The sequence below is a fragment of the Sus scrofa genome, chromosome 5, assembly GCF_000003025.6.
Source record: "Sus scrofa isolate TJ Tabasco breed Duroc chromosome 5, Sscrofa11.1, whole genome shotgun sequence".
NCBI lineage: Eukaryota > Metazoa > Chordata > Mammalia > Artiodactyla > Suidae > Sus > Sus scrofa.
In genome coordinates, this window is record NC_010447.5 from 28,866,663 (window position 1) to 28,894,652 (window position 27,990).

General features: G+C 40.6%; 2 protein-coding genes across 8 annotated transcripts in view; both read left to right on the forward strand.

Moving 5' to 3' along the window:
• The window catches only part of XPOT (exportin for tRNA), a 196,366-nt gene extending 187,692 nt beyond the window's left edge, over positions 1-8,674 (forward strand). For all 4 annotated transcript variants that reach the window (XM_021091942.1, XM_021091941.1, XM_021091943.1 and 1 more), the window contains 3 exons: positions 2,616-2,687; positions 4,750-4,806; positions 8,062-8,674. In XM_021091942.1, the coding sequence (XP_020947601.1) occupies positions 2,616-2,687; positions 4,750-4,806; positions 8,062-8,088 (156 nt within the window). In that variant the 3' untranslated portion in view covers positions 8,089-8,674. The remainder of the gene's footprint in view (positions 1-2,615; positions 2,688-4,749; positions 4,807-8,061) is intronic.
• TBK1 (TANK binding kinase 1) overlaps positions 13,548-27,990 on the forward strand; it is a 49,755-nt gene continuing 35,312 nt past the window's right edge. The window contains exons 1-4 of one of the 4 annotated variants that reach the window (XM_021090852.1): positions 13,548-13,917; positions 16,597-16,714; positions 21,320-21,460; positions 24,720-24,849. In XM_021090852.1, the coding sequence (XP_020946511.1) occupies positions 16,628-16,714; positions 21,320-21,460; positions 24,720-24,849 (358 nt within the window). In that variant the 5' untranslated portion in view covers positions 13,548-13,917; positions 16,597-16,627. 4 annotated transcript variants of the gene reach the window in all.

The window sequence follows — 27,990 nt, forward strand, 5'->3', positions numbered from 1 at the left end:
AAACAAAAATTTCAATTTCTAACTTCTCAGAGTCAGGATGCCAACACAGGACTAGCATTCCCACATATCTACCTACAGTCATCTAATGAGCATCAGCTTCTCTCAAACCACCGCCCCTCCAAAAAAAAGAGCATGGGATCTTGTTCAGAGTTTCCATCCAGTCTACTTCCTCATCTGAACTTGAATTTTTGATTCTGAATGAGATTTGAAGGGCTTTGAATCCAGCATTTCTCTATGCCTGTTATATACTAGGGTGAGGGGTATGTGTTTGAGGGCCACAGGGGACCTGTATAAAGATTAATTAAAAAGTCCCCCAATATTTTGGGGGTTTAGAATCAAAGGAGACTGGTTCATAAATAATGGGTAAATAAGTACTTTAATACAGATATATTAAACTAATATGTTTGTACTCAATGCAGTAAGGTAGAACTATGATGAACAAAGAGCTTTGCCTATGAGGGCAGTCTAAGACAGCCATTGGAAAGAGCGGATTTTTTCTTTTTTTTTTTTTTTTTTTTTGATGGACCTTAAAATGTAGATTTATTGGACTGACAAGGAGGAACTGGCCTTCTGGGGAAAGTTAAGTGGTGGTGTGTGAAGACAGATTAGATGTCACATGATAGACCTAGTAGAAAATAGTGTTATTCTTTTTAGCTACGGTTTAGAGGCAGAATAGCTAAAAATGGGACAAGGTATATAGTATGTGTGAAAAGTTGGGAAGTCATTAGGCAGTGGGGTTGTAATTTAGGATAGCAAAGTGGAAAAAATGTTTACAGAGCTCTTTGAAATATGGGTCTGAAGCAGTTAGAACTAAATACTGATTTTGGAGTCCTCAGTTTATAGTTAGTTCAGTTGAAGTAGTAGGAATTAGTGAGACTTTCTAAGACTAGGACAGAGAGAACTTAGGCTGAAGTAAGAATCAAGAGAAAGCTAGAAGTAGAACCAAAGGTATGAAAGTTAAGGGAAGAGAGTCATGAGAGAGAAGTCTGGCTAATATTGTTGGATGCTTGAGTCAGAGGATGAGGAGTAATAAACAGGAAGAGTGGTATTTGTCTTGTCTTTAGAGCTGTCATTTAGAATTGAATCAAACGGAACATTTTATTTGAAAATATTTTGCTTCATTATTCTATTTTCTCACTTATTTATCTGACTGATTTCCTCATGAAGTATAAGTTTACTTTTCCTGATCAAAACAAACAAACAAAAACTATACGATCTTGAAGTGCAAAGAAAGGGTTTATGTGGTGATGAGCAGTGCATGGGCAGTAAGTATTGGGAGAGGAGACTAAAGAAAAAGGTGAGAAGGAAAGTAGAAGTGATCTGAGAAACATTCCCAAGCAGTGCAGTGCTACCTCCTTTCAGGAACAGGTTTTCTCTGAAGGGTCCCTAAGTTGTGACCTAAACTGACTGGGTTAGAGGTCCAGGAGTCAAAGAATCCTTTGATTGAGGAGCAGTAATATTAATAGGAAATCCAGGTGTTAATGCAGGGAGAAGTATATCAAGGAGAGTTAGATTAATTTCACTTTGGTAACTGTTAGTTTCAGTTGGACCAGGTTGGAGTCATCAACACATAAAGCTTTTAAGATAGATGCAATGTTTGTTTTTTTGTTTTAAGTGTTAGATTTATTACATTTGGTTGAGTCCACGGTCTCAGAAACAAATTGCTATAGGAAAACTATTTTTGAAGTATATCCTATGTTCCTTTGTAACTGAAGAAAAGGGGTGAGGGTTAGGGGTTAGTTTGTGGAATTCTACCCCATTCTCTCTACCAAGTTTACCCTTAGCACCCCCCCGCCCCGCCCCAGAAAACTATTGTTATAGTTTAAGCATCTAGAATTACTGGAGTTGACAATGAAGAGCAATGGTTTTATTAATTTTTTTAATATTTTATTTATCTTCACACTTTCTATGTTTCCTTTTTTTTTTTTTTTTTTTTTTTTTTGTCTTGTGTCTTTTGTCTTTTCAGGGCTGTAGCTGTGGCATATGGAGGTTCCTAGGCTAGGGGTCGAATCAGAGCTGTAGCTGCCGGCCTACACCACAGCTCACAGCAATGCCGGATCTTTAACCCACGGAGTGAGGCCAGGGATCGAACCCTCCTCCTCTTGGATACTATTCCGGTTCGTTAACCACTGAGCCACGGTGGGAACTCCAAAGAGCAATGGTTGTAGAAGTCAGGTGACCTGCTATTTACTTAGTACAGACTTAATAAACAACAGACTGGACAAATCACCCTATCTTTCTGGGTCTTGGTTTCCTCACTTGGCTATGAAGTTGCTGTTTCCTAGTTTGTTGAACAGGAAGGCAGATGTTCCTTATCTTGACGTTACCCAAGGACTTCCGCCCCTGTACCCAGAGACACCCTCCAGTCCATTCAATGATAGACTGAACAAGGGGCACCTCTCTTTGCTGTTTCCTTTTAGTGTGTGGAACCAGGCTCTGAAATTGGGGCCTCCTGTCTTCAGAAGACTATTTGTGTTCTCTTTAGCTCTACATAACACTAAAGCAGAGACTCTAAAGCCAGACTTCAGAACAAAGCAGTCTGGCTTTAGTCTCTGCTCTTAATCACAACACCATGTTGTGTTTAAAGTGTACATGTGTTCCAATTTAATTTTCAGGGTCCAGAATGTGTTCAGTATCTTCAGCAAGAATACTTGCCTTCGTTGCAAGTAGCTCCGGAGATAATACAGGTAAGAGCTGTTCTAGCAGATTTTCCTCTTAAAGAAATATAGCTTTGTAATTGGATCTAAATTTTGATTCAAGAAAGCAAAACTACATTCACCTTGATGTTTTACTATGTATAGGATAGCAGAAATCCAAACTTCAAGGGGTCTGTGAAATCGAATAGGAAAAAATTAAATTTTTATTTTCACTACCTTTAACAGAAATTCAGTTTCCTACCATTGTGTAGATGACAGATCACTGCAGTATTTCCATTACCCATGGCTTTGTCACCAGTAGAAATCACATATTTTGATATCACATTCGTTGTTACAGAGATCTTGAAATACTGTTTCTATGCATCAGTTTTTTGGGATCGCAAGTTAAGATATTCCACTAGACCTGTTATCTTGAGTCAGTAAGTCTTATTATTCTACCACATAGCAAAATACATTTGATAGCAGTAATTCATTATAATTAGTTTCCTTTGTAATCCCATCTATTGTAAGTATATTTTTTTAAAAAACATTCTGAGGCATTCCCATTGTGGCTTAGTGTTTAACGAACCTGACTAGTATCCATAAGACGTGGGCTCAATCCCTGGCATTGCTTAGTGGGTTAAGGATCTCGTGTTGCCATGAGCTGTGGTATAGGTCGCAGACATGGCTTAGCTCCGATTCGACCCCTAGCCTGGGAACCTCCATATGCCGCGGGTGTGGCCCTAAAAAGACCAAAAAAACCAAAACCACTCTGAAAGAAGTTCCAGAAGGTTCACCCAGACTATCGGAGGGAGCTGTGGCACACAAACCTCTGTTCTGTAGGCTTGTGCCATGTACTTGATTTTACATAGGCCAAGCTTGCCAGTTTTGTGTGTGTGTGTGTGTTGTTTTTTTTTTTTTTTTTTTTTTTTTTTGGTCTTTTTAGGGCTACACCCACGGCTTGTGGAGGTTCCCAGACTAGGGGTCTAATCAGAGCTGTAGCCACCGGCCTACATCAGAGCCACAGCAACGCGGGATCCGAGCCGCATCTGCAATCTACACCACAGCTCACGGCAACGCCAGATCCTTAACCCACTGAGCGAGGCCAGGGATCGAACCCACAACCTCATGGTTTCTAGTCGGATTCGTTTCCACTGTGCCACGATAGGAACTCCCAAGCTTACCAGTTCTTAATTTGTAAATCTGAAACCATATTTTGATATAAGTGGCTGAAAGCTATCTTATACTTTTGCACCATTTCAGTCATTTTTATGATGGCATTCAGTTGTTTTCTGGGCATACAATTATCCAGACTTCTGATCCTATACCATGGAGAGCTAATAAAGTATCACAGTTCTGATTAGAACTAGAGTTAGAATCTCAGAACTCTAAAAATTGTTTCTTTGTCAACAGTGTTTGATAATGCTGTTTTATAAGAGGACCTGGAGTTCCGTTATGGCACAGTGGAAACAAATCCGACTAGGAACTATATATAAGAGGAACTGAAAAAATTGAACATAGGAGTTATCATAAAACTTATTTTTAATGAATTTATGGCTCTTAATGACATATCTTCAACTTGGATATTTCTTAGTTATCATTTGTTGCATAAGTAAATTAATATTTTATGAAAATAACGCATTACTGATTATTCATACGATCTTAATGCACATGAAAAATAGAAATATACCAGAGTTCTCTTGAGGCTCAGCAGGTTAAAAATCTGGCATTGTCACTGCAATAGTTCAAGTTCCTGCTGTGATGCAGATTCGATCCTTGCCCTGGTTGCAGTAAGGATCCAGCTTTGCTGCAACTGCAGTCAAAAAAAGGGAAGAAACAGAAAGTAGATGACAGGGGCTGGTGGAAGGAGAAAGGCGGGATTGTTCAGCGGATGCAGAGTTTCAGTTTTGCAAGATGAAAAAATTCTAGAGATCCATCATGTAACACTGTGCAAACAGTTAACACTGCTGTACTGTACACATAAAGACGGTAAAGGTGGTCAGTTTTGTGGGTTTTTCACTCACAATTTAAGAGGAGTATTGTGGTTTTGAAGTATGATGAATCTAATACAGATACTCATTCTTTTTTCTCTACTCCTCTCCCGGTCCCTCAGGAGTTTTGTCAAGCGCTTCAGCAGCCTGATGCTAAAGTTTTTAAAAACTACTTAAAGGTAGGTATTTGGAAGTCTTCATTCAGTTAGGTAATGTTTCAGAACCAAGAGAGAAAATTTATTGCAGGTTACTGGGTCGTACTGTAGTTTGACTAACAGTTAGGTATTTCGGGGTCTCTTTGCTCTAAAACCTGCCTCTAAGAATCCACAGTTAGTAGATGTTATACTTTATTTATTTACTTATTTATTTATTTTGTCTTTTTGCCTTTTCAAGGGCCGCTCCCATGGCATATGGAGGTTCCCAGGCTAGGGGTCTAATCGGAGCTGTTGCTGTCGGCCTACGCCAGAGCCACAGCAACTCGGGATCTGAGCCGCATCTGTGACCTACACCACAGCTCATGGCAACGCCGGATCCTTAACCCACTGAGCAAGGCCAGGGATCGAATCTGCAACCTCATGGTTCCTAGTCGGGTTCGTTAACCACTGAGCCACAACGGGAACTCTTAGATGTTATACTTTAGAGTTTTCTGTAAAACCCCTTTCATCCGAGCTTCTACAAAAGATGATAGAAAGTTAGATAAGCACACTGAATGTGTGTGTACCTGAGCATGTTGGTATGAAAATGTCAGTTTTCTTTTACAGTTTTGTGATATAATTAAATAGGAACTAGAGGATTGGGGGAGCGAGGAGAACAAGTAATGTTTAAGAACAGCTGCTCACGGAGTTCCCATTGTGGTGCAATGGAAATGAATCCAACTAGCATCCATGAAGATGTGGGTTTGATCCCTGGCCTTGCTCAGTGGGTTAAGGATCTGGCATTGCCATGAGTTGTGATGTAGGTGGCAGACTCGGCTTGGATCCTCCATTACTGTGGCTGTGGTGTAGACCGGCAGCTGTAGCTCCGATTTGACCCTGGGAATCTCCCTATGCCACGGGTGTGGCCCTAAAAAGCAAAAAAAAAAAGAACAGCTGCCCATATTGAGTTGAAAGAACTAAAAATAAAAAAAATAAAAAAACAGAAGTATGAGTTATTTAGTTATATCCTATCTTGAAACTTTTGAATTGCTAAAGGAGACCAAAAATAGAATCCTCAAACTTGGCCATTAAAGCTCTTTTTACATTCATAAAAGGACCAATTTCCAGCAAACCTCCAAGTTGGCAAGAAATACCAAATGTTTATTTGGTATTCATTTATACTGTTAAGTCTGTGAAACAGAACTGTCTTTCTGTCACCCAGGTAGTCAGTCATTCAGTACTCTGTGACTGCTTTTTATGTCACAGGTACTATGCTGACTGCTGCAGATGCCAATATGTGTGACTTGTCCCTGCCCACAAGGAGCTCATGGTCTAGAAATACAAAGTTACATTGTGACAGGATGAGAAAGAGTTCTTTATTTTTATTTATTATTTTCACTCAACAAACTTAAGGGTAAAGCACTGCTAAATTTCTTGTTGGCAGGCAACTTCATGAGTGGCTCTCTGGTACCTTTGCCCAAGGCATTCAAGACAAGGGGCTTTGCTGATAAATAAGTGTGCTTTGACTTTGGCTCACACATGGTCCCTTGCCAGTTCCCCCCCACCCCCAGTAGTAGTTTATCACCTTAAACTGACAAAAGAGTTTGTGAGAAGATAGTGAGAGTTACTTTTTTGAGAACAATCCCCCGCCCCACCCCCCATTTCCCCAAAACACAAAGTGCCTGTGGCGGTGACCTCTGTTGAAGGGCTGTTAAAGGACTAAAGGACTGAACAACGAACTCTCTGTTAGAGGTATCTGGAACAGCAGATCTAGGAACTTTGTAGCAGGCTTGTGCTTTAAACATATGCATCCAAACAGCGTGTATAAAATCTTCCTCCCAAGCCCAACTTCTCTTCAGTGATAGCATTATCTCAGTGATAGCATTATCCTTCTAGTTGGAAAAAATGAAGTGCCTTCTTTTGTGCCCACTCTCTTCCTGTGTGATTGATCCTTACATCTTGCTGATTGTTTCCTCCTCGCTCTCTCCCTTCCTTTCTGTCTGTACTGCTGCCACTCCGGTGTAGGCTTCTGTTATCCCTCTAACTTCCCTTCTCTTGTTCTGTCCAGGCTGATCTGTCTGAAAACATTGAAGAGTCCTCTGAAATTCATTCCCCTTCTTCTTCACAATCTTCATAAACCTATTGTTAACTACAAACAAGGACAAATTTCTTAGTTTGGCATTTAGGTGTTTTCTTTTTATTTCCATATTCTGATCTCAGACTACCTTTATTCTCTTTTTTTTTCCTTTTGTTTTTGGTCTCTTTTGGGCCAGACCCACAGCATATGGAAGTTCCCAGGCTAGGGGTCAAATCAGAGCTGTAGCCACTGGCCTACTCCACAGCTCACAGCAATTTGGGATCCTTGACCCACTGAGTGAGGCCAGGGATCAAACCACTGAGTGAGTCCAGGGATCGAACCTGACATCCTCATGGTTACTAGTTGGGTTTCCACTGAGCCACAACGGGAACTCCAGGAACAACAGTCTTTACTAGTCCTGCTATTCTTCAAAAATTCTGCCTTATTAGCGCCTTTCTCCTTTATGAATTTTGCTCATTTTTCCAGACTTAGCTCAAGCATGGTCTCTTTAATTAAGGCTATTTTTTGTCCATATAGTGATGATTCTTTTCTCTCCCCTTAGTGGATTGCCAGTAATTGTTAACTGAATGTCTGCTCTACTAGGTATTAGGAATATAATTAATGATCAATACAATCCTTATCAATACAGTCCTTATCCACAATGAGCGTACTGCCTACATTTACTCTTTCTAGTGCTCACTCAACATGTCCCTAACTATGGAAGGTAGTAATATTGGGCCAGTGCCTAGCACAACCTCTAGCCTACTCGCTCATGGTCTCAAGTGTTGAATTTAAAGTATTTTTTTAATAATCAAATAAACAGTAAATTCCATAAGGGATAACAACTGCTGTCTTTAGCTTTGACTTGTTTTATTTCCTCCTCAGAATTTATTTTCCTAGAGTTAACTTTGACGGTAGTGCTAGTCAGCAAAAAGGTGTCGAGAGCATATTTTCCTCTGACTGCTTGAATCTCAGCATTGGAGGTCATACCATATTTTTCCTAGTTTCCCAACTCAGTATGGCAACATAAGTTATCTCTGGACCTTACCAAATTGTCCAGAAGAAAAAGTTCTTAACTTACATTATGTGTGGATTTTTTGAGGTCTGTGAAATGTTTTAAATCATCTATTGTATTTTACAAAAGAGTAATTAGGGGCCATTCTTCAGGTAAAAAGTGGTATCTTCTGACAGCAATACTAATTGTACTAATACTTTATTTACAGGTATTCTTCCAGAGAGCAAAGCCGTAAGAACTGGATCTCCCCGTGCCTACTTCATGATCAGGAATTCCAGTTAATAATTTATAAAGAAACAGTTTTTGTGTGCCATTCACACTGGTCTTTTTAACATTGCTTTGAGCTTATTGCGGTATATGTATTGGGATTTTTCTGTAAAATGGGTGTAATTTTCCCTCAATTACAGGTATGTGACAACTAAAAAAGTTGCTTGCATGCCAATTCAAATCATTCTATATAAAAGGTTATAAGATACAGCAGAGTTATCCCAGTACCTTTTTTTTTTAACTTGAAACTTTAAGTCCTTTATCAAAGACCATAGCAGGAAAGCAGTGTACCTTTTTTTTAATTGCTGAATATAGAATGTTTGAAGATTTTAATTTTCCTTTATGTGTGCAGACTCATAAAGTACAGGGAAATACAACAAATCAAAACTAATTTTTTGTAGATAGCCATTACATTTCTTTAAACTGTCTCAATGCCAATGTGTATTCTACAAAAGAGAATGGTTTCATAAATTAACTGATTGAAGAGTAGGTGCTGGTGTTATACATTTTTTATAAAAACAAAAGCAAATAAATTTTACATAGTGAAATACTAAGTCTTTAATACTTTATCCTTATTTTCTCATCTCTCTGATTTCCCACTAAAAGGATTGCACAGAAAAATTTATGGAAGATTTATTTAAATATGCTCCTAAAAGATTATATGAACATAGTTGTGTTAAACGATTTAGGCTCTTTTTTCAGTGCACTAGAAAAAAGCCTGTGTGACTGTGTTGATAGAATTGAAAATCTGATATTTTCCCTCTTAATGGATTTACTTAGGGCACAAGATACCTGTGTGTTTATGACATTTATAAATAGTAGCTGCCTATTTAATTCCCCTCCCTTCCCCCATTTTTATTCATGACTATGCAAGAAAGCAAAAATACAAAATCAGTACTAGTATTAGAAAATTGAGAAAGGAGAAACAAAACGGAGCAGCAGAATCACTACAGTCATCATTTACATTTAAATTCTAAAAGCCCAAGTAAGATTTTAGGGGGGGTTGAGGGTTTGCTTGGTTTTTAGCTTTTTGGCTTTTTTGTTGTTGTTGAGGGGTTTTTGTTTGTTTGTTTTTTTGTTTTTGTTTTTAAGTGTCTTTTTAGGGCCACACCATGGCATATGGACGTTCCCAGACCAGGGGTCAAATCGGAGCTGTAGCTGCAGGCCTACACTACAGCCATAGCAACGCCAGATCTGAGCAGCATCTGCAGCCTACACCACAGCTCACAACAACACAGAATCCTTAACCCACCGAGCAAGGTCAGGGAGCGAACTTGTGTCCTTGTGGATGCTAGTCAGATTCCTTTCCACTGAGCCATGATGGGAACTCCTGAGGTGTTTTGTTGTTGTTGTTTTTTAACCTTTGGCCTAAAAGTTTCATGGATAGGCTTCAGTGGTCTTCTAAATTCCCTAAAATTATATTTTTAGATTTTGCATAAAAATCTTTTCCTGGGGTTAATTCCAAAAGAGATTTAAGACATTTTCCTTACGTCATCTAATAAAGGTAATAAACTGTGTTGACAGTTAATCATAAAAATAACACAGTGGAATGTATACTACACAGTCGGCCCTCTGTACCTGCAGATTCCATGCCCATGGATTCAACTAACCTTAGATCAGAAACACGGGAAAAAAATTTCTAGAAAGTTCCAAAAAGCAAAACTTGAACATGCCAAACTTGGTAACATTATATACTATTTACATTGTACTAGGTATTATAAGTAATCTAGAGATGATTTAAAGTACATGGGAGGGGGAGTTCCTGATGTGGTGCAGTGGTTAATGAATCCGACTAGGAACCATGAGGTTGCGGGTTTGATCCCTGGCCTTGCTCAGTGGGCTAAGGATCCGGCGTTTCCGTGAGCTGTGGTGTAGGTCGCAAACGTGACTCGGATCCCAGGTTGCTGTGGCTGCGGTGTAGGCCAGTAGCTGCAGCTCTGATTAGACCCCCTAGCCTGGGAACCTCTGTATGCCGCAGAAGCAGTCCTAGAAAAGGCAAAAAGACAAATTAAAATAAAGTACATGGGAGGTAGGAGTTTCCGTTGTGGCTCAGCAGTTAACGGATCTGACTAGCATCCATGAGGATGCAGGTTCAATTCCTGGCCTCACTCAGTGGATTGAGGATCCAGTGTTGCCATGAGCTGTGGTGTAGGTGAAAGACTTGGCTCGGATCCCATGTTGCTGTGACTGTGGTATAGGCTGGCAGCTGCAGCTCCGATTCAACCCCTAGCCTGGGAAACTCCATATGCTGTGGGCATGGCTCTAAAAAGCAAAAAAATAAATAAATAAATAAAAATTAAATAAAGTATATGGGAGGGAATTCTTGTTGTGGCTTAGTGGTAATGAACTCGACAAGTATCCAAGAAGACTTGGATTCAGTTCCTGGACTCACTCAGTGGGTTAAGGATCTAGCGTTGCTGTGAGCTGTGGTGTAGGACACAGACAAGGCTCGAATCCCAGGTTGCTGTGGCTGTGGTGTAGGCTGGCAGCTGTAGCTCCAATTCAACTCCTAGCCTGGGAACCTCCATATGTTACGGGTGCAGCCCTAAAAAGCAAAAACAAACAAACAAAAACATGGGAGGATGTGTGTGTATTACATGCAAATACTATGCCATTTTATATAAGGGACTTGAGCATCCAAGGATTTTGGTGTCTTGGTCAAATCTTAAACCAGTTCCCTTGTGGATACTGAGGGACAACTGTACTTCAATAAAAATGGTTTTAAAAGTAGATGAGTGAGAGCTAATTGTTCCTTTGACAAGTTCCCCTGTACTATGAGGTAATTTTTGAATTAATTTTTCAAAGTATCCTGAGTTGCATAGCATAGTGGATAAGAGCTCAGACAGGCTCAGAATCCAAATTAAGTAGTTTCAAACAGCAGTTCTGCCAGTAATTAGTTTTAGAACCTTGAACAGGTTAAATAACTTCTCCCTGCCATGCTTTTCCCATCTGTAAAATGGGGGAAGTTAGGATAACTACCTCTAAAAAGAGCCTATTACATCATCTGCAAACAAAGGTTGATAATAGCTTTTATTATTGGACTGTTTATTCCATAGATGTAAAGGTGGCACCTCCTTTTCCCCGGCTCTTTATTTTTATTTATTTATTTATTTATTTATTTATTTGTCTTTTTGCCTTTTCTAGGGCCACTTCTGCAGCATGTGGAGGTTCCCAGGCTAGGGGTCGAATCAGAGCTGTAGCCACTGGCCTACATCAGAGCCACAGCAACACAGGATCCGAGCCGCATCTGCAATCTACACCACAGCTCACGGCAACGCCAGATCCTTAACCCACTGAGCAAGGCCAGGGACTGAACCTGAAACCTCATCGTTCCTAGTCGGATTTGTTAACCACTGCGCCACAATGGGAACTCCTCCCCAGCTCTTTAAAGCCCTTTAGAAGACTCACAAGTGTTCAGAGCTAAGAGAAATGAAAACATGGAAATTAGGAGTCTATAATAGAAATTAAATTTCATGTTATCTAATCATGTGTAATAATTTTTATCTTCCTTTAAAGTTGCCTAGAGCTCTTTACTTAGGGAGTACCATAGCAATTAGGAAACCGTTCCATCATGAATTACCTTCTTTGTATTGAACTTAGGCTCCAAAAGCAAATACCCAAATAATTGGTTCAAGGGTGAATCTCAGGTAAGTCATTGAGGCAAAAAGACTGAAGCATTTGTATGACTTAATTATGGATCCATAAGAGTTTTATGATGCCTGGTATAGTTCTGTGCCTGATGACTCACTTATTTATTTATTTAGGGCTGTGCCAAGGCATATGGAGGTTCCCAAACTAGGGGTCAAATTAGAGCTGTAGCCTCTGGCCTGTGCCACAGCTCACAGCAATGCCAAATCTTTAACCCACTGAAGGAGGGCAGGGATCAAACCTGGGTCCTCATGGATGCTAGTCAGATTCGTTTCCTCTGAGCCACAACAGGGAGCTCTGCCTAACTATTTATTTAAATCCTCATTAATTGTTTCACAAAAGATTTGATCTTGTAAGAAAATTTATTTCAGTATTCCTGAACCATATGGTAAACATGTGAATTAAGGCCTTCAGCTAATCACATTTTCTTCTATTCATTTGGAGATGTGACTTACACTGTTAAGGAACTTTGGCAGGTTTTCTTGGCATTAAATAGGGGAGAACTAAAATTGGTGGGAATTGTAAGCAGTGACTAGATTTGTTAGAATGATTCCATCATTTGGAGTTCCCAATCATGGCGCAGTGGTTAACGAATCCGACTAGGAACCATGAGGTTGCGGGTTCAATTCCTGGCCTTGCTCAGTGGGTTAAGGACCTGGCGTTGCAGTGAGCTGTGGTGTAGGTCAAAGACGTGGCTCGGATCCCCCATTGCTGTGGCTCTGGTGTAGGCCAGTGGCTACAGCTCCAATTCGACCCCTAGCCTGGGGACCTCCATATGTCGGGAGAGCGGCCCAAGAAATGGCAAAAAAAAAAAAAAAAAAAAAAAAGATTCCATCATTTAAACATTGTTTCAAAGTTTATTAAAGTAACTTTCTTTGGGAGTTACCTTCGAATCCGACTAGGATCCATGAGGTTGTGGGTTCGATCCCTGGCCTTGCTCAGTGGGCTAAGGATCCGGAGTTGCTGTGAGCTGTGATGTAGGTTGCAGACGTGGCTTGGATCCCAGGTTGCTGTGGCTGCGGTGTAGGCCAGTAGCTACAGCTCTGATTGGACCCCTAGCCTAGGAACCTCCATACGCCGCTGGTGTGGCCCTAAAAAAAAAAACAAAAAAAAAAAAAGTAACTTTCTCTGCAACAAGCATTACATTGGGCTTTTGTCATCTCCACTGTACACATGATATGTGAGAAAACAGGCTTAAAGCGGTTTAAAAAATTGTTTAGCCAGAATTTGACAGGGAGACCTAGAACTGCAACCCCAGGACTAATGCATTCAAAAGCTTCTGCTTTTAACCACTCTGCCCTGGTTTCCTAATTTCGTCGTTAGTTCATCCTGAAAGAATTCTCTTCCCTCGCTCAGAAATTTAGCCCCCATCACCAGCTATTTCTGCGGCTCTCCTCGCGTTGAGAAAGGCAGGGCTGTCAGCGAGCAGAGGAATCACTGGGGAATAGCTGCTTGATATCCTAGCAGCACAGATACTGCAAGGGGCCTATTTTAGTCCTTAGATTCCCCAATATTGCCATTTTTCCAACGTACCCTCTAGAGAAAGGGAATTAAATGAGTTTATTTACGTTAAGAATTTTACATCCGAATTATTGTGAGACGATAATCTGGCTCCCCTGGGGCCAACGTGTTCTTTAAAATACGTACACATATATCCCTACAGACTATATATATATCGCCCAGTGATGGCCCCTCACGTGTCCTGCATTTTGCACACTCGGGATTATTTGCATGTTTGTAATCAATGGTCCACCGCCTTCCCCACTGTCACCACACTCCGCCTCTGACTGTCGAGTACGGGGCGGGATTTGCAGTTGCGGGAATCTGAATTCTCGCGCTCAGTGCGCAGAGCTCTCTGGCTTCACCCTCAGAGCAGGAGGGGCACAGGCAGAGGGTGTGGACGGGGTCGTACTGCAGACACCCCGCACGCAGCCGGCTGCTAGCCATAGAGGCTCGGGAGCCGGCCGCTGGGACAGCATCCGCAGCAGAAGCGGAGGCCCAAGTCCGTCCGGCTGGCGTGCGCACGCGCACCAGCGCGCCGGCCGGCCGTCACGTGGCCCCCGGCCAGGGCTCGCGAAGCCGGAAGTGGCCTGAGGCTCAAGGAGGCCGCGGGAGCCCGCTGGCGGTGGCGCGGCGGAGACCCGGCGCGGTAAGCAGGGTGAGGGCGGGCGCGGGCTGGGGGCCTACGCCCCTTCGAGCACCGGCTGCCCAGCTGGGCAAGGCCCGCGCGGAGCGCTCCCGCCCCCTGTGGGAGACTGGAATGCTGAGTCAGGGCGGGGGCGGGGCGGGCGACCTGAGGAGCCCAGGGAGCCCCGAGGCCGAGCCCTCCCAGACCTGGTGGAGCGGACACCGCCTCCCGGTGTCTGGGGCGTGCGAAACCAGGGGGACTGGGCGCGTGGGCCCGTCCCCTGCGTCTGGACTCCTCGCCCCGCGGTCGGCCCCCTGCCCCCGACCCTCCCCTCTGTAGTGGCATTGGGCACCGAGAAAGAGGATGTGTCTGGCTTGGGCCTTGGCCGCCCGCACAGGCGGGATGTCCCTTTCCCTGGAGTTAGACTGGCTGCTTTCTACCCCTTTCCGAGCATGGGCACGATTGGCAGTGTTTAAATCGATTGATTTTTCAAACGATGAAAAGGAGACGTGTCATTAGGGTTTTAGTGATATCAGCGGAGATTGACTCACCGGAAGCTAGAAGCTGAAGCCGTTTTTAATGTACGCACGTATAATGCAAATTCCCAAACCTTTCCTTTGAGAAATGGCTTAAGAGTATATTTTCCAATGCGTTTCCCGGGTATTTTCAGTAGATGGCCACAAAACAAATTCTACCCAGTAATTGTCAAATGCATAACCAGAGACCGACTTTTCTCACTCTAGAACCGTGAACATAATCTTTTTAACAAAATGATTCACGTAGTGGTAGAGTTTGGAAATCCTGGAACTTTGTCCGTTTGTCGCGTCACCAAACCTGTTTTCATCTATGGACAAATGGTAACTTTCATTTTGGACTGTATGTATAAGGAAGTGGACTTGAGGCAGGATCACCACTATCACACTTGTTGAGTGCCTGCCTATACTGTGGCAAAATTTGGGGAAGGTTTATATAGCGAGCACCTTCGGGGTGTGCTGAGTCATATTTTAGCATGCTGTTGTTGTGAGGTTATTGCAAGATAGTTTCAGAAGCATCTCCCCTCATCATTGTGACACTGTAGTTTTCTATCTGCATATGGAGAGCAAATACCTTAGCTGATAATGTTTTGTATTATCCACTAGGCATGTACCTAATGATACTATATGCCGTTTATAGTTATCTCCAGCATTAAAGTTACTTTTTTTTTTGCTTTTTAGGGCCGCACCTGCGGCATAAATTTACAGTAATTAGGGAAGCTTTTCATTCTTGAGAAATATTTGAAATTATTATTGAAAAGGTATTTGAGAAGTTAATTATTACCTCAGTATCTGACAAATGTGTATCTTGTATTTTGAAAAAGGAATCTTACCTTTATTCCTTTTTTCCAATAGTTGCTGTGTGTAAAATTACCTTATCTGAATTAAATGGGTGGTAGCATAACATGCATACATTTTAGTATATCAAAAATAGGCAAAATTTAGAATCCTGGCCATTCTTTTTGTTCCTAAGCCTTCGTGGAATATTGGCGGTCATTAATTCATCACTAAATACCTAGTCTACGGAGTTCCTGTCGTGGCTCAGCGGTTAACAACCCAGTTAGCATCCATGAGGATGCAGGTTCCATCCCCGGCCTCAATCAGCAGGTTAAGGATCTGGCATTGCCCTGAACTGTGGTGTAGGTCGCAGACACGGCTCGGATCCCACGTTGCTGTGGCTATGGTGTAGGCCAGCGGCTACAGCTCGGATTGGACCCCTAGCCCGGGGAACCTCCATATGCCGTAGGTGCAGCCATAAAAAGACAAAAGACAAAAAGATAAATAAATGCCTAGTCTGTTCTAACTAACTATGAAGGGGTATTATTTTTATTCCATAATGGAACTTAAGTATATTTTTTATATCCTTATAGTTATACATTTTTTTTTCAATATTAAGGGGCAAGGCTGGGGTGATGCTTTTTTAAAAAATGGACTATACTTTTAGAGCAGTTTTAAGTCCATACCAAAATTGAGCAGAAGATAAAGATTTTTCATATGCCTCCTGCTCCCGACTATACATAGCCTTTCTTCGCTTATTTTTGAAGACTTGTCAACATACACTTGTATGTGTATCTTTATATACTTGGCAGTTGGAGAAACTATCCTTAAATTAATTTCAGAATTTATAGCTGAGAGGTTACCTTCTGTCATGGTTGTCTCAGGCTCTGTGTAAATGAAATTCTAAGTTATAGAATTGTGGCAACAGTTGCTTTCATTAGTGTTGCCCTGCCCTTGAAGGAAACAAAGTAATTCTTTTCTATATTTCTGTTGTATTTTACATTACTACTTTATTTTAAAACATTTTAAAATATCTTTTGTCACTGATTAATCTTTCAAGACATTTTAAGGAGGTAAATGGCCAATATCACTTTCACTGACAGAGACAAACTTAGAGGGGAAATAGATGTTTTTTTTTTAGCCCTGTGAATAAATGAATTAAATTGAATATATTAGATGTTATTGGTTAATGTTTTCTCACAGCCCACAAAGCACTTTAGCCTTTAATATTGCTGAAAAGTTAGATTTTTACATTGAACTGTTTGTACACTTCGATTTAGCAATAAATAATAGATAAGCTTATTCGAGACTAAAAATAGCTAGCATTTGTTTCTTAAATGTGTTATTCGCTTAAAACAAAAAATGCAGTTCTTTTTTTCTTCTCTCTCAGTATAGCAAGAGGATCACCTGACCAAGCCGAAATGCAGAGCACTTCTAATCATCTTTGGCTTTTATCTGATATTTTGGGCCAAGGAGCTACTGCAAATGTTTTTCGCGGAAGACATAAGGTTGGTACAGAGAGTATCACGAAAGGCTGTGTGTGTAGTCTTCTGAGATTCACACTCAAACTAATGGGAGACTTGGCAGTGTTGATTATTTTGTCTAAAGAGAATGTCTGTTTTTGTGGTTATTTAAGGTACAGCTTGTGTCAGAGGCAGTGATATCTACTCATTGGTGGGAGGGGTCATGTGTTGGGGGGGTTGGGAAAAAACTGGAAGGTCGGTTGAAACAAGGGACTGGGGAAGGTTAGGGTTGGGCCCTTTGGTTCTTTCCTCATCCTAGTCCTCCTCTGGTGAGTGATCTTGCTAACAAGTTCTGTGCTGCAGTGATCTGGGTAGGAGGGAGTAGAGGGAGGCCTGGTGAGGAGGTAGATGGGTAGTTTGGAGGGAAGCCCACACGTGATGCTCCTGTGCTATACTAAGGCTTCATGTTCCCACTCAAACTGATTCTATGCGTTAGGGGAGTAAAGTGCGGTCATCAACAAGGAGCCCAGGTAGAAAAGGCTGTATATCCTGGTATACGGTAACTAGAACTTGTTAGTGGAAGTGATGATAGAATAGAGGGGCTAATCCTGGAGGCATTCCAAGAACCAGAAAGATTTTGTGTCAGATTCTGTATTGAAGGATGGAATTAAAGATAATTAAAATCATTTAAAACACAAAAATTTTACTTTAAGATCATTAAAATTTCTATTCTGGGAAAGAAGCTGAAAAAATAATGAATGAAAAAATCCTTTTATGGGAGTTCCTGTTGTGGCTCGATGGAAACGAATCCAACTAGTATCCATGAGGATGTGGGCTCCATCCCTGGCCTTGCTCAAGGGGTTAAGGCGTAATCTGTGGCGTAAGCTGCAGGTGCGGTTTGGATCTGGCATTGCTGTGGCTGTGGCATAGGCCACAGCCCTAAAGAAAAAAATAAATAAATTTATAATACAAATAATCATCCACAGAGTTCCCGTTGTGACACAATGGTTAATGAATCTGACTAAGAGCCATGAGGTTGCGGGTTCAATCCCTAGCATTGTTCAGTGGGTTAAGGGTCCGGCGTTGCCATGAGCTGTGGTGTAGGTTGCAGATGTGGCTCGGATCCCACGTTGCTGTGGCTCTGGCGCAGGCCGATGGCTACAGCTCCAATTCGACCCCTAGCCTGGGACCCTCCATATGCCATGGGAGCGGCCCAAGAAAATGGCCAAAAGACAAAAAAAAAAAAATAATCATCATCATCATCATCCACTAATTTTCCAGCACTATGAATACAGCACAGGAGTGCTAAACATTTTAGTAAGGAGGAGTTTCCTTGTATTTTTCTTAAGACTTCCAATCAGTTCTGTTTGTGACAATGAGATAAACATTCATAGGGGATGGGCTGTTCCCATGGTTCTTAGAGGATGTAGTATAGTATTTAGCTTTTTTTCCCCCTCCAATTCTAGAGTTGACCACAGGTCCTGGTACTTAAGTTCATAGTGATCAACCTTGGATTATTCCTGTCCTAGAATTATTTTTGTTTTGTGCACTGTGCCAAGAAGCAACACAGAATTTAGCAGTGAGATACATCTGATGATCTGTCTTCCTGTGACCCAAATTAACAAACTAATAGTCACTTGGTATGTGTCAACCACTGTGATAAACCCAGTGATTTTAGCTACAATTAATATGCAGTTCCTGCCCATAAAGAGTTTTGGTTTAGAAGCAAGGTTGAATTAGAAGGAACGTAAGTTAGAGACTGAAGGAGTGACGGTAGTTAGTGATAGAAATAGAGGGAGACATGTTTAAGGTGTCTGGCACTGGAGTTTCCACTGTGGCTCAGTGGGTTAATGATCCAGCTTGTCTCTTTGGAGGCGCCAGTTGGATCCCCAGCATGTGGGTTAAGGATCCAGTGTTGCTGCAGCTATGGTGTATGTGTCACAGCTCCAGCCGGGATTCCATCCCTGGCCCAGGAACTTTCCATAGCCTTGGGGGCAGCTGAAGAAGAAAAAGAAAAAAAAACAACAAAAAAAACCTCAGGTGCCTGGAACTAGCAAATACCTCACATGTGTGATTCTCTTTCCTTACTGAGGTACCCAGTGTCCTTTACCTAAGTGCCCGCACTTGCTTAGTAGGCACTCTAAAATTTGTTGACTGAAAGAATAAATGAGTGAATGAGGACAGAGCAGACTGCCCTTTGACAACCTCAAGTTCATTAAAGGCAGTAAAATATTCTTTACCTAGTGTAGTTTGAAAGCTTCAAATAAGGATTTGAGAGGCCTAAAAATTGACCTAAAATATTGCTAACAGCCAGTTTAGTTTTCAGTCGGTAACAGTCTTCCTTGGGATGTGTTTTGAGAAACCATGTTTGTTCTCAGTGCCATCAGTCTTGAGGGTTTTGGACTATCCCCCCAAATCCTGCTTGCCCTTAGTAACTGTTTAAGGATCTTTAATTGTAAAGGCTAAACCCTTTTATGTTACTGCTTGGAATGAGCACAGCCCTAAACTTACTATTTGTTATTCAGAGTGTATTACCTGTTTGATCTGTCTCTTTTTCATTTAGTTGCCTTGAGCTACACAGGTGTGTGGATGGTTGTATATGTGTGTGATACCCGTGGTGAAGGTAAAGGGGAGAGAGCCGTAGGAAGGATGTGTTGATCTACACATTGTAAATATTGATGTATATGTGGGACTGCATATATTGTTCGTAATGCTTTGACTTGGGGACAGCGAATGATAGATACTGTGCAGTTGAACAGAAAGACAATGGTACATTCCCACACATGTCCTAATAATCTCACAGGTGTGATGTAGTCTGCAAAAAGGTTGGCAAATACTGGCCTCGGTCGCAGTGGATGCGTTGCAACATTTGTACTTTTTCCCCTGCTTGCTCTTCTGTTAGGATTCTCCTAATTTCAGGCTATGTTTGAGACAAGAGTCCCTAAGAAAAATCTCTCTGTTGTGGTACAGATTTGGCAATGCCCTTACCTTGACTGGTCATATGGAAAAACAGGAAGTGTAATTGAGCTCTAGTTAAATTGATCCATTTTCATACTCTGTGAAAACGGTCAATGGTCTTTTCCTCTGGAAAGAATGTAGAGGAGCAGTGGGGGATGGGGAGGGAGAGGAGTGATCACATCCCGCAGATAGTCGTCTCCAAAGACTGATCTTGAAGAGTAAGACTGTGATGCAGTTAAATGATTTTAGGAAGATCGTGAAATTCTGAGATGAGGGGAGGAAGGTGATGGCTGCAGGTATTGAATTGTGTGGGGAGCTGTGGAGGGGGCTTCAAAGCAGGAAGAACACAGAGGTCATAAAAGATAGGGAGCCATGAAATATCTTTAGGCAAATCATGCTGGAACCCCAAGTTCATGGAGGAAATGAATGCTCTTTCCACTAACTCCAGGCAAGCTCAGCCTTGAATTGTGGGAAAGGTAAGGTTAAACTCAAAGAATCTGGCCTGAGTGATTGGAAGGAGATAGGAGGGTCTGGAAGAGAGCCTTAAAGTAAGGTTTAATTAGGTGAGCAACATGAGAATGTAATGTTTACCTGAAATTAAGCGTGTATTTTGTACTTCTGAGATTCTCCCCCACTAGTTGCACCATGCTGTGTGTTGTAATTCTGTGTTAGATCTACTTCAGTATGCCATGGGAGAGTGAAAGTTGGGTCTCACAGGTGCTTTGGTTGAGAAAAGGAAATGTCTTTGACCCTCTAGAAATGGTCTGCGAGGCAATAATCTACCTTAGTCACATAGGTGAAGTTGCAGAAAGTTACCCCAGGTCCAGTGAGAATGGTCTGCTTTAACCTTACTCTCCACCGCCCACCTCCACACACACATACACACTTTGTCCAGCTGGGGAATCTTAATAGTTAAGTATAGGAGTTCCCTGGTGATTCAGTGGCTTAAGGATCTAACATTGTCACTGCTATGGCTCAGATTCAGTCCCTGGCCTGGGAACTTCCACATGCCACAGGCACAGCCAAAAAAAAAAAAAGTTAATTGTATTACTTTGAGATTCTTACTAAAAATTTCACATGTGAAATATGATTTTCCTCTGTTTTGATTAATTTAAAATTATTAGGCCCTGAAGAAGCCCTTGTGAGTTTCACTTTATATTTCTTATTCAAAATGTGTACACTCACATTTGGTACTGTTAGAGCTTTTCCTATATGTAAATGGTTGTCTTTGCCATGTGTGTGATGATGGAAGCTTTATTTTTAATATAAAGAAAATAGCCTTTTCTACTTTCCAAAGCATCCAATTTGAAAGAAATATTGAACAGTGGATAGATTTATTTTAGCTTAAAAAAATAAAGTCAGGAGCCCTAGTACAAATTACCTATGCTTAAAAATATTCAAGTGTTCTGGAGTTCCTGCTGTGGCACAGTGGGATCGGTGGCATCTCTGGAGCCCTGGAACGCAGATTCTGTCCCTGGCCTGACACAGCAGGTTACAGATCCAGTATTGATGCAGCTGCGGCTCAGATCTGATCCCTGGCCTGGGAAGTCCGTATGCCACGGGGTGGCCAAAAAAAGAAAAAAATATTCAGAGTGTTCTATAAAAAAGATAAATTGCTTTATCTAGTTCTAATAGTACCTTTTTATCTTTATAATAGTATAAATAAATAAAACCTTTCTCTCCTTCTCTTAGAAAACTGGTGACTTATTTGCTATCAAAGTATTTAATAACATAAGCTTCCTTCGTCCAGTGGATGTTCAAATGAGAGAATTTGAAGTGTTAAAAAAACTCAATCACAAAAATATTGTCAAATTATTTGCTATTGAAGAGGAGGTAAGTAGTCAAGCTTTAGTTACACCTGTCCTGTTTATTATTGTTATTACAATTCAGGAGAAATAATCTAATATAAAAATTGTTTTATAAACAGTGGGTTTTTTAAAATGATGAAAATGAGAGCACCAAATATTTATTGTCAAAGATTCTTTTTTTTTTTTTTTTTTTTGTCTTTTGTCTTTTGTCTTTTTAGGGCCGCACCTGCAGCATATGGAAGTTCCCAGGCTAGAGGTCCAATTGGAGCTACAGCTGCTGGCCTACGCTACAGCCACAGCAACACAGGATCCGAGCTGAGTCTGTGACCTACACCGCAGCTCACGGCAACGCCAGATCCTTAACCCACGGATCAAGGCTAGGGATCAAACCCACAACCTCATGGTTCCTAGTCAGATTCGTTTCCACTGTACCATGACAGGAACTCCAAGGTTTCTTGAATAGGTGTAACAATGGAAATAAAATATCATGGAATCAGAAAAAGTAGTATAAAAAATAAAAGAATATAGAATATGGTTACCAGTATTATTACTACAAGTAAGACTAAGTGAGGTTAAATTGACATGATTATATAAGGAGCAAGGGGAAAGTCAAACAATAAAAAGAAGGCTTTATAAAACAATAAAAATCCTTGGAATCCAGAGATTGATATATCAAGTCCAGTTGCAAAAGAAACAGTGAAATTAAAATGTCATGGAGTTCTCATTGTGACTCAGCTGCAAACCCGACTAGTATCCATGAGGACACGGGTTCAATCCCTGGTCTCACTCAGTGGGTTAAAGAATCGAGTGTTGCTGTGAGCTGTGGTGTAGATGCGGCTCGAATCTGGCATTGCTCTGGCTGTGGCATAGGCCAGCAGCTGCAGCTCTAGCTCTTATTTGACCCTTAGCCCCAGGAACTTCCGTATGCTGTGGGTGCAGCCCTAAAAAGATGAAAAACAGAAAAAAGATGTCATTAGAAAAATAGATATGAGTAATCACACCTTTTGAGACACAGTTTGGCAGTTTATACTCCTTATATCAGTGATTTCATTTTTAGTGATTACTTCTTAGGAAGTAATCAGAAATGTAAATTAGAATTTTATGCAGGAGGATGTTCATTGCTGCCCTGTTTTTAATAATGACAGATTAAATAAGTTAGACTGTTTGATGGATAATTACCTGGAGTTAGCTACATTCGAGGTTAAGAGAATAGCCTTCCAGACTGCCAAGTCTGTTCAAGACTTCTAATATGAGTTCCAGAGAAGTTTGGCAAACTACACAGTCAGAGAGACAAGTCTCCACCAGACTGCGGATTCAGATAGGAGCTACAAGTTCAGCAGTCCCCAGGGCTACCTTCACTTAAGACCAGCTGGCTACAGATTCAGAGCTTCACAGGACTGCTCTGAGATCTGATAATTTGCTCGAACGTTGAGTGACTCTCAAAACTCAGGAAGGCCCTTTACAGTTCACCCTCAAACAACACAGGTTTGAACTGCATGGGTTCACTTACAACAACGCTGTTTTTTTTCTGCTAAATATGTACTGCAGTGCAACACGATCTGAGAGTGGTTGAATCTGCAGATGCAAAACCGTAGATACAGAGAGCTGACTGTAAAGTTATATGTAGATTTTGGGCTGTGTGGAGGGTCAGCCCTCACACCCCTGCTTTGTTCATGCTGCCTGCATAGCTGACCTTTAGTCTCCAGCTCTTCCTGGAGGTTCTGGCTAATTACCCTTAGCCTGTATTTGCTCTGAAAGTTAGAAAGGATGTGCATGTCCTGAAATCCCCGTCATAAACACTTGTTAGACTGTCACGTGGCCAAAGCCCTAAGACAGACACTTGTAACAGATGGACATTCCAGAGGCCTAGCAAATCACCTCCTGGTAGCCAAGGGCAAAGTAACATTCTTTACTACACAGTAGTTAAGCAGTAATACAAAAGAGATATTTAGGAGTTCCCTTGTGGTGAAGCAGGTTAAGGATCCGGCATTGTCACTGTAGCAGTTCAGGTTGCTGCTATGGTTTGGATTCAGTCCCTGGCCCAGGAACTTCCATATGCCACAGATGTGGCAAAAAAAGAGAGAGAGAGATAACAAAATTTCAGTCACCTCAGAGCATGCTTATATATAACGTTCTGTGAGAAAATCAGTGTTGGAAATATGTATGCAGTATGATCTTAATATATACAGTATGATATGCAAAGTGTTATGTGTATAATGTGACTTGATACATAGAAAAAAGACTGAAAGGAAACATCAGAATGTTAACATAGTAACATAATTATCTCTGGGTGATGGGATTATGGGCATTTCTCAAATTTTCAGTTCATTAACATTGAATTATTTCGTTATTATAAAACAAGAGTTTTCTTTCAATTATTTATTTTATATCTACTCAATAGTAGAGAAATTTAAAATATTTTATAGCTATTTTTTGGGGATATGTAGAAAAAAATTATAGAAGAAAGACGGATAAAAAGTTGGAGATGGGAGTTCCCACTATGGCTCAGTGGTTTAAGGATCCAGCACTGTCTCTGTGGCAGCTTGGGTTGCTGCTGAGGCCTAGGTTCAATCCCTGGCCCAAGAACTTTCCTATGCTGTGGGTGCAGCCAAAGAAAAAAAAAAGTTGGAGGTGAAAATTGGATTTTTAAGACTCATTTTCCAGTTTCTGAAATGAGCACATATCATATAATCAATGTGTATTTGTAATTTGGTAATTTTTTTTGATAAAGCAGTTATTAAATTGACGATGTATCTTATAATCAATAGTTCATTAAAATCAAGGTTTAAAACAGATCAGCAGCTCAGATTCACATAAGCACCCTGGAACTTTGCGGCAAGAGGACCACTCACCTATTCTGCTATCTGTATTTAAGGCTAGAACTCCATTCTTTGAAGTAAAAGTATTTGTCACAGGAGGAATTTCAGATGTCTTAAGCAATTTGTTAGAAGAGCTAATATCTTAAGTGTACTATTATGTGTGAGAAATTAAAGGTAATTTCAAAAGAATCCTTATAACATCATAGCAGTGACTTTCTAATTAGATTTAGCCAGCTTTTACTGCGGTTTGTCTTCAAAAACTAATTGAATTTTAATACAAATTTAGAGGATGTTAATTCTCATATGTATAGTTAACAAATATTTAACAAACCCCAGGTAAAAAGCAGTTCAAAGTGCCTTCATTATTGTAACATATCCAACTTTTAGATGAAATCAGATAATTATTGGCATATAATAAAAATTTATTTTTTATATTGTGTCTCAATCAGTAAATTTTTTTTTCAGACAACAACAAGACATAAAGTACTTATAATGGAATTTTGTCCATGTGGGAGTTTATACACTGTTTTAGAAGAACCATCTAATGCCTATGGACTACCAGAGTCTGAATTTTTAATTGTTTTGAGAGATGTGGGTACGTTTGTTTATGTGATTTTATACATACATATATTTATATATAACTTAAATACATAAGAATTTTTCAAGATAAATTTTGGGTTTTTTTTGTTTTGTTTTGTTTTTTTGTCTTTTTAGGGCCACACCCACAGCATATGGAGGTTCCCAGGCTAGGGATCTAATCAGAGCTGCAGCTGCCGGCCTTCCCCACAGCCACACCAACCATGGATCCAAGCCAGGTCTGCAACCTACACCACAGCTCACGGCAACGCCGGATCCTTAACCCCCAAGTGAGGCCAGGGATCGAAACTGCATCCTCATGGATATTAGTCAGATTTGTTTTTGCTGAGCCACAACAGGAACTCCAAGATAAATTTCTTATATTCAAAGCCAAATACCTTTATGTAGTACTTTCTTAGATTTGAACCAAAAGTACAAGTGCAAAAAGAAAAAAAGCAGATAGATTGGACTTAAGCAACATGAAAAATTTCAGTGTTTCAAAGGACAACTTCAAGTGCAAAGACAGCCCACATAGAACTAGAGAAAGTATTTGCAAATCATATGTCTAATAAGGAACTTTTACCCAACAACTCAACAATGAATTAGACAACGCAGTTTAAAGTTGGGCAAAAGATTTTATAGACATTTCTCCATAGAAGATAAACAGATGGCCAGCAAATATATAAAAAAGGTCATTGGCGTTCCAGCTGTGGTGCAGTGGTTTAATGATCTGGCTTGTCTCTGTGGCCTTGCTGATACAATTCCCATCCTGGTGCAGTGGGTTAAGGATGTGGAGTTGCTGCAGCTACAGTGTAGATTATAGCTGTGGCTCAGATTCACTCCCTGGCCTATGAACTTCCATATGCCACACCATTTTAAAAAAAAGTTGTTAGGGAAATGTGAATCAAAGCGAGTTCCCTGGCAGCTCAGTGGGTTAAGGATCCAGCATTGTTACTGGAGATAAAAAACGCACCAAGATATGTCACTGCATTACCCACTAGGAAGGCTAAAATCAAAAAGACAAAACAAGTGTTGGCGAGGATGTAGAGAATTGAAACCTTATATACTATTGGTGGTATTGTAAAGAGGTACAGCCCCTTTGGACAACAGTCTGACAGTTCCTTAGAAGGTTAAACAGAATTACCATGTGGCTCAGCAATTCCATTACCAGGTATTTATCTAAGAAAAATTTAAAACAGATCCACACAAAAATTTGCATACCACTATTTATAACAGCAAAAAGATGGCAACAACCTAGTGTCCATCAACTGATGAATAGATTTTAAAAATGTGGGAGTTCCTGTGGTGGCTCAGTGGTTAGTGAACCAGACTAGCATCCATGAGGACATGGGTTCGATCCCTGGCCTCGCTCAGTGGGTTAAGGATCTGGCATTGCCGTTGAGCTGTGGTGTAGGTCGCAGACGCAGCTCAAATCTGGCGTTGCTGTGGCTGTGGTGTAGGCCAGCGGCTACAGCTCTAATTGGACCCCTAGCCTGGGAACCTCCATATGCCACAGGTGCGGCCCTAAAAGACAGAAAGACCAAAAATAAATAAATAAAATGTGGTATATCTATACAGTGGAATATTGTTCATTCTTAGTAAGAATGAAGTGGTGATACATGCTGTAATATGAATGCACCTCGAAAAATTATGCTTAGTGAAAGACACTCTACAGAAAAGGTTACATTATTTGTATGATTTCATTTATGTGAAATGTCCAGAACATGCAAACCCATAAAGATAGAAAACATTAATGGTCGTCAGGGTCTTGAGGGGAGAGTGGAGTTGCGAAGTGACTGCTGGTAAATGTGGGGTTTCTTTTTGGCATAATGAAAGTGTTCTGAAATCAGTGGTGATGGGTGTACACTCTGACTCTGATTATACTGAAAGTTACTGAATTGTATTCTTTAAAAGATGAGTTTCATGAAGTTCTTGCTGAAGTGCAACAGAATCTGCACTTGGGACTGTCTCTGGAGCCTTGGGACACAGGTTCAATCCCCTTCCCGGCACAGTGGGTTAAGGATCTAGGATTGCCACAGCTTTAGTGCAGGTCACAACTCCAGAAACTCCATATGCTGCAAGGCAGCCAAATTTTATCTCAATAAAGCTATTATTAAAAAGAAAAAAGAATATGGCAACCTAAGAGAATAATAACTTCTTTAAAAGAATATTCAAAGAATAGGAAAAGCCCAGCAATAAAGAAGGTATGGGGTTAGTGGGAATTCTTGAACCTGACACTGGAAACTGTAGAAACTATTTAGGTAAAGGTAAAATGAAAGAGAAACAATATATGTGACAGCCTATTAAATCAAACAAGTTTTAGGTAATTGATACTTTCCTAAGTGTACTGGTAGCCCTGAGTTTTCATACTTGAATGTTGATATTCCTAAACTTATTTTTATATGTCATACTTAGACATTCATCTATCGGCTGTCAAAGAAATGTTTCAAACTATCACACTGCATGTCAGTTAGCCCGAAGTTTAATTTCAGCAATTTTGTCACCTTTTCCCTTAAAAACAACAACAAAAAAAGGAAAATGGCCTTTTTAGACTAGCCATAAGCATATGAGAAATACATTTTTATGGAAACAAGTCTGACACTTTGCTGCTTCCTAGTATTTTTTTTTTAATGTATTGAATCTACTTTACTTTTTTATGAAATTTTTTTCATGAAGATGTAAAATTGTGGTGAAACATTATTTTGGTGGTGGGGAGGGATCTTTATTCTTAAGTTTAGACAGATGGCCCAGAGGCATGTAACCAAAAGTAATGCAGGAAGTCATATGCTTAAGAACATGCTTAAGATCATTGTGCATTGTGTTTTTTTTTTTTTTTTTTTTTTTTTTTTTTTGCCACATCTGTTGCACGTGTGAGTTCCTGGGTCAGGGATTGAACCTGCACCACGGCAGCGACCTGAGCTGCTACAGTGACCACAACAGATCCTTAACCCACTGTGTCACAAGAGAACTCCACTTGTTCCCATTTTCTTGATGGTATTTAAGAGAGATTGGAATCTTCCTTAGACCATGTATCATTCTAAAACTCCTCATAACCCAAACATGAAATATAAAATACAAATATTACTGACTACTTCTTTGATTAAAGTGACTTTGGACCAACTTATGCAAACACTTATACTGAGTGACTATGAGTAAATAT